Here is a 13,036-nt window from a genome sequence, read left to right on the forward strand (position 1 = left end):
GTGTGTGTGTGTGTGCGCGTGTGTAAATAATAATAATAATAGTGTACACATGGCATGACCCCTGGTACAGAACATACAAGTGTGCATATAGGTTTTTAGGTTTACACTTGCATGAATCGAAAAATAATTGCAGTCAGATTGTATAAGTTGCATAGTTAACACAAAAAAACCCAGGTTGGAACTTTTTCTTTTAGCCTTACATACGCTTGTAGTATTATTTACATACCGGTAACTTCAGTAAGACGAGTGGGGACAGGATTTAGCTCAGTCGGTTGAGCGCTCGCCTAAAATGCTTGCGTCGCAGGATCGAATCACTTCGGTGGATCCATTCAGCTAATTAGTTTTTTTCTTGTTCCAACCAGTGCACCACAACTGGTCAAAGGCTATGGTATGTGCTTTCCTGTCTGTGGGAAAGTGCATATAAGAGATGCCTCACTGTCAGTGGAAAAATGTAGCGGGTTTTCTTTGATGACTACGAGTCGGAATTACCAAAAGTGTTACATCCACTTGCCGATAATTAATTAATAAATGTGCTCTAGTGGTGTCGTTAAACAAAACGAACTTCATTTGGAAAATGTATCCAGAATACTCGTTAGTTACCAACTACGCAGATCATTTATTAAGATGAGAATTAGTGCACACAATGTAGAAGCCTTTTACGTATATGAACTTGGGTCATACTGCAGCAGAGGACTTGTTAGGTTTATGGTTTGCAAAGCGTGAAAGTCAAACACATTTTATTTTACACTGCCCAGTTTATAGTCCTCAAATGCGACTGTTTGATAAGCTTAATTCCTTTTCAAACTTTGTTTTTTTATGTAGTTATTATGTCCTAGTCAAGATACAAACACAAAAAGTAAGTATATCGTTCAACCAATCGGATTGCCGTTAATTAATAAAGTGTATGAAAGGAAAGAAACTTTATTATTTTGTTATTAAAAAATAATCAACACCAACAACAGAAAAAAAAAACAAGAAGACATTCAAATCCAGACAGTCTAATGCCTGGATGCAGGCGCGTGTGCAAGAAATTATGCAGAAGCCAGAAGTGTACGTGTGTATTGACATAATGGGGGGGGGGGGGGGGGTCCTAGACTATAGTAAAAGAAGTTTCTAGGCGGATTCGAGTCATGTTTCCCACGGAAATATATTTTAAAAGAAAATTTGCTTTAAGTAGAGACGAGTTTCAACCACCCTCCCACCACTGCATCATCGCCTGGAATGAGTGTTATTGAACCTCTGTATATTGATTGAACAATAACTGCTACGTGAGACCGTTATTAGACGTATATTTAATGAGAGTAGTTTCCCTTGAGCTTGTTAATCATACTTTCGTTTTTGCAACGTGTATTAGGTTAGTTGTTATGATTCTTAAATCTTAAACAGACATAATGAAATGTGTAACCACAGAGTTATACACTATATTTCTGAAAAACAACTTTAACTTTCCCATCTCAACTATTTGGGCTGTTTGTATGTTAGCTCGAGTAACCTCTAGCCCTCCCTAAAATGTTCCAACCACAACGAAAGAAAGAAAGAAAGAAATGTTTTATTTAACGATGCACTCAACACATTTTATTTACGGTTATATCTCGCCAAACATGTGGTTAAGCACCACACAGATTGAGAGAGAAAACCTGCTGTCGCCATTTCATGGGCTACCCTTTTTGATTAGCAGCAAGGGATCTTTTATATGCACCATCCCACAGACAGGGTAGTACATACCATAGCCTTTGATATACCAGTCGTGGTGCACTGGAACAAGAAATAGCCCAATTGGCCCACCGACGGGGATCAATCCCAAACCGACCGTGCATCGAGTGAGTGCTTTACCACCGGGCTACATCCTGCCCGCCCCCAAGTATAAGGATACGACGAAATAACGTCATGCACAGTCTGAGCTAGGACTGGGGAAGAAACGTCATGCACAGTCTGAGCTAGGACTGGGGAAGAAACGTCATGCTTAAGATTTTGTTGTTTTAATTGCAGTTTTACAGATGAATGGTGTCGGTTCCTTCATGGAATGCCTCCACAGTCTCTGGTTTGTGTGTTCGTCATAGTGATTCAGTATTGTCTTGCGTATTCATTCCAACAACAACACACATGCTGGTGGGATCATTTCAAGTATGTACGCAAATGCCGCCCTTCTTGCAAAAAAGGCTACTTCAGCCTTCCAGGAATGTTAGCATGTCACCCATGGTTGATGTGCAAAGATTTGTTACATGTAAACAGTGGGCCTACACTTGGAAGAGGTGCTGTGAAAATGGTAATGAAAATTAAAGGGGCATTCCTCAGTTTGCTATATTGTAAAATGTTTCCGACAAATAAAATAGTTCTATGATAAAACTTACGTATTAAATATATTTTCTTGTTTAGAATATCAGTGTCTGTATATTCAATGTGTTTCTGGTCATCTTAATATTTGTAAGAAGCCCAAACTGGATTTTGTCTTCAAATAATTTCGTACGTACTAAAAAAGATATTTAGGAAATAAAATGAAATTTATGTGGGTACAAATATTAGAACTATCAGAAACATGTTGATATGTTATGCAGGAAAATGTATTTGATATGTAATTACAATCGTTAAAAAGTCTTTGTTAGTCAATAACATCTTAAAAATTGCAGCAAACTCAGGAATGTCCCTTTAAAACTCTTTGTTAATAACCTCTTTATATGATCAACTTCACACCTCACCATTTAGCGGGAGCTATCACTCTTGCTCCTCATCACTCTAGTTCACAAAGAATAATTTTTACTATTTTAGTCCTCTTAGCATGTTAATTTATAGGATTTTTATATAGTAATATTTTAAATATTATATAATCTAAACTTAAATAATCTAAGTTAGGGGAGCAGGCATGTGTAAAGACGGGGTTTTGGCAGTCTGCTCCAATCAAATTTTCTTCTTTTTTTTCAATGTATTTTTGGGTGGAGCATGCATGACCTGATCCCCTAAAAACTTCACTCATCACAGACTAGACCCCCCTGCACAGTTTCCTGCACACATGCCTGGGGAGCAATGAATCCCTCCATCAATGTTTTTCATTGTTTGTCCTGCATGGCTAACATACACGGTCTTGTTTGGTGTCAGCAGTAGGGCTAACATACACGGTCTTGTTTGGTGTCAGCAGTAGGGCTAACATACACGGTCTAGTTTGGTGTCAGCAGTAGGGCTAACATACAGGGTCTTGTTTGGTGTCAGCAGTATGGCTAACATACACAGTCTTGTTTGGTGTCAGCAGTAGGGCTAACATACACAGTCTTGTTTGGTGTCAGCAGTAGGGCTAACATACACAGTCTTGTTTTGTGTCAGCAGTAGGATTACTCTTGAGGCAGAATGGTCATTGGGTATTTGTAACAACAGATTTAAAACTAGAATTCCACAGAATTAAATCTCTCACCTACACATACCATACATGTTTCAGAGCACTGTGATGAACATCCATAGGTGCAACTATAAACCAAGTTTTATTGACCCAAGACTTATAGTTTATGAGAAATTGATGTAAATGCAACATTTTAATGTTCATCTTCAATGTAAAAGTTGACACAGTCACATCCACTGCAGTTGGAGAAGTAACACCTGTATTTAGCCTTTTTATTTCATAAAAGTGTGACAAAAGCTAGAAAATAGAATCCTAAAACGTTGTGTAATACTTACAATTTGGAATTTTCATTTAAAATAATCTAGAAAAACATCTGGATGATGAGTCATGATGTTCATGATATTCTGGAGAATTAAAAATTTGTGGAAAATAATCCCAAAACTAAGCACAGTGCAACCCCACTCCACCCTTTCCACAACCTAAATTCCTACGCCCTAAAGTTTAGGCTAAACATTTTGCAATGTCCTTTTTGTAATTTTTGTATTTCTGAATAATGAACATGCCATTTCTAAAGCTGAGAATTGGATTGTTTCAATCAGACAGTGTTTGGCAAGTTTTTTGCCATGGACATTTTCTTAATTGCAGAGGTTGTATATCCAATATCATATAACCATAATTAAAATGTTTTAAATGCGTCTTTAATTAAAACATTGCTTTCTTTCATTTTGTTTTAGGTGATTCTTGGCTCTTGGCGTGGGTACCCAGTTACCATTAACAAACTGCGAGAGAAAGCTTACAAGGATGATTTCTTGCATGGTCTGGACATGGTAAAACTATTCCAGCCAAACCCTAGAGTTATTCAGTTGGTTGGATTCTGCAGATGGAAGATGATCTATTTCACAGAATACCACCCACGTGGATCAGCGGATCAGCTGGAATTCGTCATGAATTTAAAGCAATTTAGCTCCAACCAAAATAGCTATGGCAATAGTTTTGTCACCATTCGACATATGGACACGTCAAAACCATACACAACATTATTTACTGAAACTGAAGATGAAGATACAAGTGTAGTTAATAAAGAAAATGAAAATAGTGTGTGTAGAAGTAGACAACCATCATCCTTTTCTGAATGCTCTGTATTTGATTCTCCACGAATGCAGTGGATGGAGTTAATTACATTAAGTAAACAGTGTCCTTTGAATAAAAATCCTAGAAATCTATGTAGGATGAAAACAATCAGTCATGATCATATCTCATTACCTGTAAATGGTGGAAAGGGAACTTTGCATTTAAATGTGGATAAACAAATTCAAAACGTCATTGTAAAGTTGAAACCTTTATCAATAAGATTTCAGTTGTGTTTGGACTACATTGCCATTTTATCCATCTTACACAATGGTCCGGCCGGAACTCGCATCATGTGTGATTCTAATGACATTCACAAAACTCTGAGTCAGTATTTATTAACGGACGACTTGCGACTCACTGTCAATGATTTAGATGCTCTCCCCTACGTGAATTCTCCTTCTGGAATCACTGCGAAGTGCGGTCATCACGAAATTACTGGGGATTTTGTGGCCCCAGAACAGTTGTGGCCCTTTGATGACCAAGAGTTCATTGATGATGATATGCCGGGCTATGACGAGAGGACAGATATCTGGAAAATCCCTCAAGTTTGTGACTCGTTCATTGGTGACGTTGTGGGTTCAACTACTTTAAAACTCCACTTGTTTAACATAAATACGAAATGTAAGGATGTTAATCCCCAGAACAGACCATCGAGTGAGGAGGTATTTAAAGAATATGAAAATATATGGAGGACATTTAAACGTTTAAGCTGCAGACCCTAGTTTCAACCTGTGAAAAATGGACACTAAGTTTAGTTAATGTGCAAAACTGTAACACATTTGAATAAAGTTACAACAGAGTGAAACAAGAGTCTGTGACATTTATTCTAAATTTTAATATTTTCTATCTGTGATATTTGTATTTTTCACACAGTTCTTTACACTGCGTTTTTATTTAACTTTTGAATTTTTATATTGATGTTTCTCATCACATTATTGTTGCATTTACCATAGTTTGACACCCAATAGCCAATGTATTTTTCATGCTGGAGTGTCTTTAAACATTCATTCATTCATTCATTCATTCAATGAGGTGTTTCTCTTAAACAGTAGAATAGGGCTCACATCCATAACCATTACTTCTCAGAGGTACGTGCATTTTAAAAAATATGGAAAATGCATTTCGTGGTATTAGAACCGCCTGGGCCCCGTTTTACGAAGTAATCTTAGTGCTAAGATCACCTTAAGTGCATAACTACGAGTATCTAATGTACTTAAGACGATCTTAGCACTAAGGTTGCTTCGTAAAGTAAGACACAGGAAGACGGATGTATGTAAATGGATAATCTAAGCAATAAAATCTAAGTAATGTCTGATTTCAGTTATCAAAGATGCAGGGCTGCAGAAAGTACTCACCCACTCGCCAAATGCGAGTAAACATTCTGACGGACGAGTTAAACAATGCAATTACCAGCCCAACGGTCTACATGTCTTTTTGATTTTGATTGCCATGTGATGTTGATCACTTGCCAAATGTTCTTAATAATGTTTTGTCAATATATCTCTCTCTATATAATTTGAAGTGAAGACACTGTACATATTATAATATTGTTAATAATATATTCTATAGACTGGCGGACTAGTAGAAATTCTGGCAGGCTAATAAAGTTTAGTTGCATGGTTCTGGTCTGGTGGGCTAGTTAAATATTTTCCATTTCTGCACCCCTGAGATGGCTGTAGTAGTAAAAAATATACTGCATAAATGTTTAAAAACTGGTATATTGTGTGTCACTTTAAAAGAAAAATGTACAACAATTCTTGAAATTCAGAAGAGAAATGTTTTACTTGATGACATATGAAAAAGTTAAAAGTCTGTTTTGTTTAACGACACAACTAGAGCTAGAACACATTTATTAATTAATCATCGGCTATTGGATGTCAATCATTTGGTAATGTTGACCTATAGTCTAAGAGAGAAAACCTGTTACCTTTTTCCATTAGTAGCAAGGGATCAGCTTTTATATGCACCATCCCACAGACAGGATAGCACATACCATGGCCATTGATATACCAGTTGTGGTGCACTGGGTGGAACAAGAACTACCCCAATAGGCCCACTGATGGGGATTGATGACAAGAAATACTTCTCATGTATGGAAATAGATAATCTAAACAGTGTGATTTCAGTTACCAAAGATGGCTGCAATAGTGAAAAATACACTGTGTGATGTTTAAAAAATAGTACAGAGTGTGTCACTTTAAATGAAAAATGTACAACAATTCTTGAAATCTAAAAGATACATTTTTACTTGACAACATAAGACATTTGAAGGATCTATCCATCTCTCAGTAAAACCACTGAGTGACTTTATATTCATATCAGTAATCAATACTTTCTACTGCTATCAGTAATCAATACTTTCTATTGCTATCAGTAATCAATACTTTCTACTGCTATCAGTAATCAATACTTTCTATTGCTATCAGTAATCAATACTTTCTATTGCTATCAGTAATCAATACTTTCTATTCCTATCAGTAATCAGTAAACTTATGGCTTGAATTGGAACATCTATGCCTGCTTGCGCATTCACTTATCACTGGGTGGTCTGTGTGTGTATAGGGAGGGGTGCGCTTCCAATGAAACAAAATTTCTAAAGTGCATTTTTCTGCAATGGATACTTTTTATCGATGTGAATGTGCAGAAGTATATATGTACAGCTTTTCTAGCCCCTACACCTAAAGTGTCTTTATTTAAAAATGCTTTCTGTTTGTGACTCTGAACCAGTACTTTGGAATCAATTGTCAAAAGCTATCTGATCATTGCCAAATACTGCCGTTTTTAAATATACACTCAAGCAATATTTGTTAAAATAATACCATTTATACATATGTTCTATGCTATGTATGTACTTTCTATTTGTTCATAAATGTATGTATTGTAATTCTGTATTGTTTATACCGGATGGTCAATAGGAAAATTAGCTTTTGTTAACTCAGTTACCCTCACTAAATAAAGAATTTATTCTTATTATTACAATTAAAAATTACCAAACATACTTACATGTATAGTATATGTACTGTGGACTCTTTGTCTAAACCAGCATTCCTGTCCAGCTACCATTAATTTATTTGAAATAAAACTCTGCCTACACCAGATACTGTATATTCCGGACTTCAATGCAAATTCAAGAACAAAAGAATTGTTTATGTAGTAAGTAGCTCTGTTTACACCAGCACACAATCTTACCGGGAAACGGGAAACTCTATTAACGTGTCCCTATCCACGAAGGTTCAGGCACACCCACTACGGATTTAGCCTCTGACTTCGCCAGTGACTAACTCCGGAGCAGGGGGGGGGACAATCTTACCTCTACTGTCTGCCAGTGGTCACCTTTTAAACAATGATGACAGTTCCCCAGTAATTAGGACACCAAAGAAAGTGTTATGAAATAATAGTGCCTCTTTGAAGGCTTAATAAACAATGAACCACGACCGGTTGTAAACGACACCACTAGAGCACAGTGATTTATTAATCATTGTCTATTGGATAAGAAACATTTGGTATTTTTAACATATAGTCTTAGAGAGGAAACCAGCTATATTTTTCCATTTGTAGTAAGGAATCTTTTATATGCACCATCCCACAGACAGGATAGCATATACCACAGCCTTTGATATATACCAGTTGTGGTGCACTGGCTAAAATGAGAAAGAGCCTAATGGGCCCACCGACGGTGATCGATCCTAGACTGACTGAATCAGTTGAAAGCTTCGTCTTTTCGTTCGCTTGTTGACTACACATCGAGGCCAGCAGTGACTGAATGATACTGTTCTCTGTAGATCACTTCTTGTGCCATACAGCTTCTTCTGGAGAGTTGTTGTAGTTGTCCAGGTAGTCTCCCTCAGCTGCTACAGGTTTATGCAATCTTGGATGGCATGTTCGGTCGTCTGTTCTGCTTCTACACAAGAGCACATGGAAGAAGGTACCAGCCAGAACCTCTTATGCATACACTGCTTCAGCCTGTTGTGTCCAATCCTTAGTTGGAAAATGATGACCTGTTCCTGACTGGACCACGGGTAATAATCATGGGTTTATTTGGGAGGTCTGTAGAGAGATTTAATATGGGATTTCATCTCTTCGTATGTCACCCAGTTGTCCTGTTCTTTAGCTGCACCCAGTTTTGCCAGTCTGTCTGCATTTTCATTTCCTGGTATGCCACAGTAAGCAGGGATCCATTGTAACACGACTTGGTTGACACTGCTGATAGGATGTAGGGCTTCTGAAAGTCTGTCAAGCTTGTTGTTTTCAAGAGCCTGGAGGGCAGAGAGAGCATCTGTCAAGAAGATGACATGTGAGCAGTTCTCCTCTCTGGTGCTGATGATGTGGGCAGCATGAATGAGAGCCTCAACCTCTGCAGCATAGTTTGTGCAGTGTTTCCCTGTAGGAAAATGTGCCTCCTCTCGGTAGTCACTAGGGTCCATGATGTATATTCCAGCCCATCCGTTTTCCACTGCATTTGTTGCAGATCCATCAGTATATATCTTGTGTCCATGATGTCTCTGGGTACTGTTCATCAATCATGGCCAGTGTCGGGGCTTGTTTGTATGGTTCACTGTGTTCCTCTCCAGGGGTGAGGTGTTGGACCACTGTGCAGATCTTTACATTGTCCAGTTGTGGTTCTCATGGTGGGATGCAGCCGACAGTACTAACTTGATGGACTTTATCTGGGAGTTGTCCATTATGTTGCCTCAGGAGTGATTTGCTCTGTTTATGAAAGCTAGTTCTTTTTTGTCTGTTGCAGGGATAGTCATTCATTCTCTTGTTCATTGGGTGTTGTGGCAAAGACTTGAACTTGTATCATGAGCTTGAAGTGCCGGCATTTGCTGAGGGGTACGATGCCAGTGAGCTTTTCCATTTTCTCAGTGGGGGTTGACCTCATTGCTCCAGTTATTGTCCCGAGTGCTTGGTTTTGAAACCTGTCTAGTTTTTGTTGATGTGACCTTGCTGTTGTTAAACATGCACTGGATCCGTACTCAAAATGTGGTCTGATTGCTCCTTGGTAGACTCTTTTCAGTATGTTATGATCAGCACCCCACTTGGTGCCAGCTATAGTTCTCATTAAATATTTTTTGAGCTTTGGCCTCAGCTTTCTCCACTTGTGGTTTCCAGGTCTGTCTCTTGTCAAAAGTGACCCCCAGGTATGTCTCTTGGTCCTCATACTGGAGAGGCGTGTCATCAAGTTTGAGGTTGCCTGCTTCCTGCTTTGTGGAGAGTGAGAAAAGAGCAGCCGACTTGTCTTTGTTGATTGTCATGCACCAGTCTCGAGTCCAAGATTTAAGTGTCAAGGGCAAGCTGCATGTGATATGTTGCTGTTGTTGCATACTCATTTGAGCACCACAAAACTAGGTCATCTGCATATAGTCCTGCATGTATCCCTTTGGGTAGTTGTGTGACCAGGTCATTGATGAAGATAATGAGGAGAGTAGGTGACAGGACTCCTCCCTGAGGTAATCGGCGTCGTGGTTAGGCCATCGGTCTACAGGTTGGTAGGTACTGGGTTCGGATCCCAGTTGAGGCATGGGATTTTTAATCCAGATACAGACTCCAAACCCCGAGTGAGTGCTCTGCAAGGCTCAATTGGTAGGTGTAAACCACTTGCACCGACCAGTAATCCATAACTGGTTCAACAAAGGCCATAGTTTGTGCTATCCTGCCTGTGGGAAGCGCAAATAAAAGATCCCTTGCTGCTAATCGGAAAGAGTAGCCCATGTAGTGATGACAGCGGAATTTCCTCTCAAAATCTGTGTGGTCCTTAACCATATGTCTGATGCCACATAACCGTAAATAAAATGTGTTGAGTGCGTCGTTAAATAAAACATTTCTTTCTTTTCTTTACTCCCTGAGGTACTCCATGGCATACGAGTACTTTCTTGCTGTATTGGCCATCTACCATTACTCTCGCCCTTCGGTTGTGAAGATAAGACTTGGTCCACCTGTACATGTTGCCACATTTACCATTTTTTTTATAGCTTTGCTAGCAGGCCATCTTTCCAGACCTTGTCAAAAGCCTTTTGCAGATCAGTGAAGGAGGTGAGAACAACCTTCTGTACTTGGAAAGCATCTTCAATTACTTGTAACAGGTAGGTGGCCTGGTCTTCTGTGCTGCGGAATTGTCTAAATCCTGCCTGTTCTTGAGTGATGATGTTCTCAGTGTCAAGGAACTGTTAAAGCGCTCTAGGGTCTTGCAGACACAGCTAGTTGGGCTGATGGGTCTGTAGCTGCTTGCCTTTTGTTTGTTTTTACCTTTTTTCAGTATGGGTATCATCACAGACTCTTTCCAGATTTGTGGCATCTTGCCTTCAGACCAGCTTATGTTGAAAATTTCCAACAGCTTGAATCACGCAGTATTGCCTAGGTGTTTCAGCATTTCATTAGCAATACCATCTGGTCCTGGAGATTTCTTATTGTTTAGATGTTTGAGGGCATTTTCAAGTTCTGGTAGAGTTATACTATTCATCATGGAATCTTGCTGGGTATCTCTACTTACCGTTTCTTTTTGTTCGCTTCGTGCTTCTTTCACCAGAGTTGTTGCGATCGTAATGTCACTTTCCTCAGCATAGGTCTTTACTAAAAGGTCAGCAGATTTCTTACCTGTGAGTATATTTCCATCCTCCATTAGAGTGATTTTCTGTCCATGGGATTCTTCCTCATTTAGTTGTTTGGGGCAGGACGTAGTCCAGTGGTAAAGCATTCACTTGATGCGCGGTCGGTCTAGGATCAATCCCGGTCGGTGGACCCATTGGGCTATTTCTTGTTCCAGCCAGTGCTCCACAACTGATGTAACAAAGGCTGTGGTATGTACTATCCTGTCTGTGGGATGGTACATATAAAAGATCCCTTGCTGCTAATCGAAAAGAGTAGTCCATGAAGTGGTGACAGCGGGTTTTTCTCTCAGTATCTGTGTGGTCCATAACCATATGTATTACGCCATATAACCGTAAATAAAAGGTGTTGAGTGCGTTGTAAAATAAAAATTTCCTTCCTTCCATTTAGTTGTTTTGTAAGTTTCCATAATTTGGTGCTGTCCTTTTCAAGCTCGAGTGCAGCAGTTTTGTCTCTCCAGCTTTTTCTTTTGGATTCAGTCTTGGTTCTGAGGTATATGGCTTTAGCATACTGGAGCTTTAGGTGGTTGTTTTGGCTCGGGTTAGACTCTGCTTCTTCCCTTACCTGGGTCAGTTCATCATGTGCCATTTGAAGTTTTTTTATTCTAGTAAGGAGCATATACTTTCCTGACTCCTCATGGGATATTTTCTTTGGCAGCTTTTAATGATTATCGAACGCTTTACCACTGGGATGTCACCCCCCCCCCCCCCCCCCTCACCCCCCCTGCAGGAATATCGACTTTTCAAAACTGTCAGCCCCAAACTTTCAACTGTATGCACTATACAGATACTTGGTCCTCGATGCTTCAGACTGATTAATCATTCTCATTTTGGGGTGGGACGTTGCCCAATAACAAAACACTTGATGTTCGGTCGGTGTGGGATCGATACCCATCAGTGGGCCCATTGGTATACTTCTTGTTCCAGCCAGTGTACCATGACTGGTCTTTCAAAGGCCATGGTATGTGTCTGTGAAATGGTGCATATAAAAGATCCCTTGCTGCCAATGTAAAAATGTAACGGGTTTCGTTTCCGAAACTTTGTCAAAATTACCAAATATTTGACATCCAATAGCTGATGATTAATAAATCAATGTGCTCTAGTGGTGTCGTTAAACAAAACAAACTAACATTCTCATATTATTCAATCATTTGGGCATCAACATGTGACGATCTTTTTTTTCTTTTCAGTTTAATGTCCACATTCACCTGGCAGGAATATTAACGTTTAAAACTATATTTCTAAGTGACAGACTAGTTTGTGACAGAATTGTCTGCCAAAATGTTCATCTTTATGCACTATACAGTTGTTTGGTCGCTTGCTTTAGGCCGACTAATCATAACAATGTATCCTTGTCCAAGCATTGCAAGTATGCCTCGTTTTGATCATATTATTAACGTACATGTTCTTGGCAATTTATTCATCAATTCAGTTCTTTGATCTTACTTGACATGGGATGGTGTGCATCAAGTAATATAAATAGTACAGCAAATATAGACTTCAATCAAAACCCTCGTCCACAGTATCAGGAAATTAACGTTTTACCGACAGTCAATCTCACATTGAATCTCTCCATCTTACAGAGGTATTAGATGCTCAACAGATGCTCACATAGTAGTTTTCATTCCTAATGTATATATTGATGAAATAAAAAAGAAGAAGTAATAATGGACAAGCCTTATAATTAAATTTGAAACTTACCGAACTATTAATAAAACCTCAAACACGAACATATTTTACTTTGAACATTTTTTTGTTGTTCTAGAACAATAATGTTCAATAAAGCAAAGTACCAAAGTATGAAGTCATTTTATGCAATGTTCCATGACAACAATTTTTACATCATCAAGAAATGAATGGCTACAGCTGGAGTAATGGGATCTGTAATGAATGTAACTGAAATTTTATTTTCTGTAAGTGTGTGGTATGTGTTGTGTGCGTGCATTTGTGCAACTCCTACCGTAGTTCAGAT

The 13,036-nt window shown here is 38.8% G+C and overlaps 2 protein-coding genes across 2 annotated transcripts; one reads left to right on the top strand and one right to left on the bottom strand.

The window, feature by feature from the left end:
• The first annotated feature begins 1,973 nt into the window (after nucleotides 1–1,973).
• LOC121384009 (protein O-mannose kinase-like) lies at nucleotides 1,974–5,272 on the top strand. The gene is made up of 2 exons (XM_041514146.1): nucleotides 1,974–2,266; nucleotides 4,063–5,272. Exons 1-2 carry the CDS (start codon nucleotides 2,024–2,026, stop codon nucleotides 5,179–5,181), a joined length of 1,362 nt encoding a protein of 453 aa, XP_041370080.1. The 5' UTR covers nucleotides 1,974–2,023; the 3' UTR covers nucleotides 5,182–5,272.
• A 3,221-nt stretch (nucleotides 5,273–8,493) lies between these two features.
• Nucleotides 8,494–8,976, bottom strand: LOC121383481. Its single transcript, XM_041513554.1, has one exon. The coding sequence runs from the start codon at nucleotides 8,974–8,976 to the stop codon at nucleotides 8,494–8,496; it is 483 nt and encodes a 160-aa protein (XP_041369488.1).
• Between the last annotated feature and the right edge of the window lie 4,060 nt (nucleotides 8,977–13,036).

This window comes from Gigantopelta aegis, chromosome 10 (assembly GCF_016097555.1).
Source record: "Gigantopelta aegis isolate Gae_Host chromosome 10, Gae_host_genome, whole genome shotgun sequence".
NCBI classification, from domain to species: domain Eukaryota; kingdom Metazoa; phylum Mollusca; class Gastropoda; order Neomphalida; family Peltospiridae; genus Gigantopelta; species Gigantopelta aegis.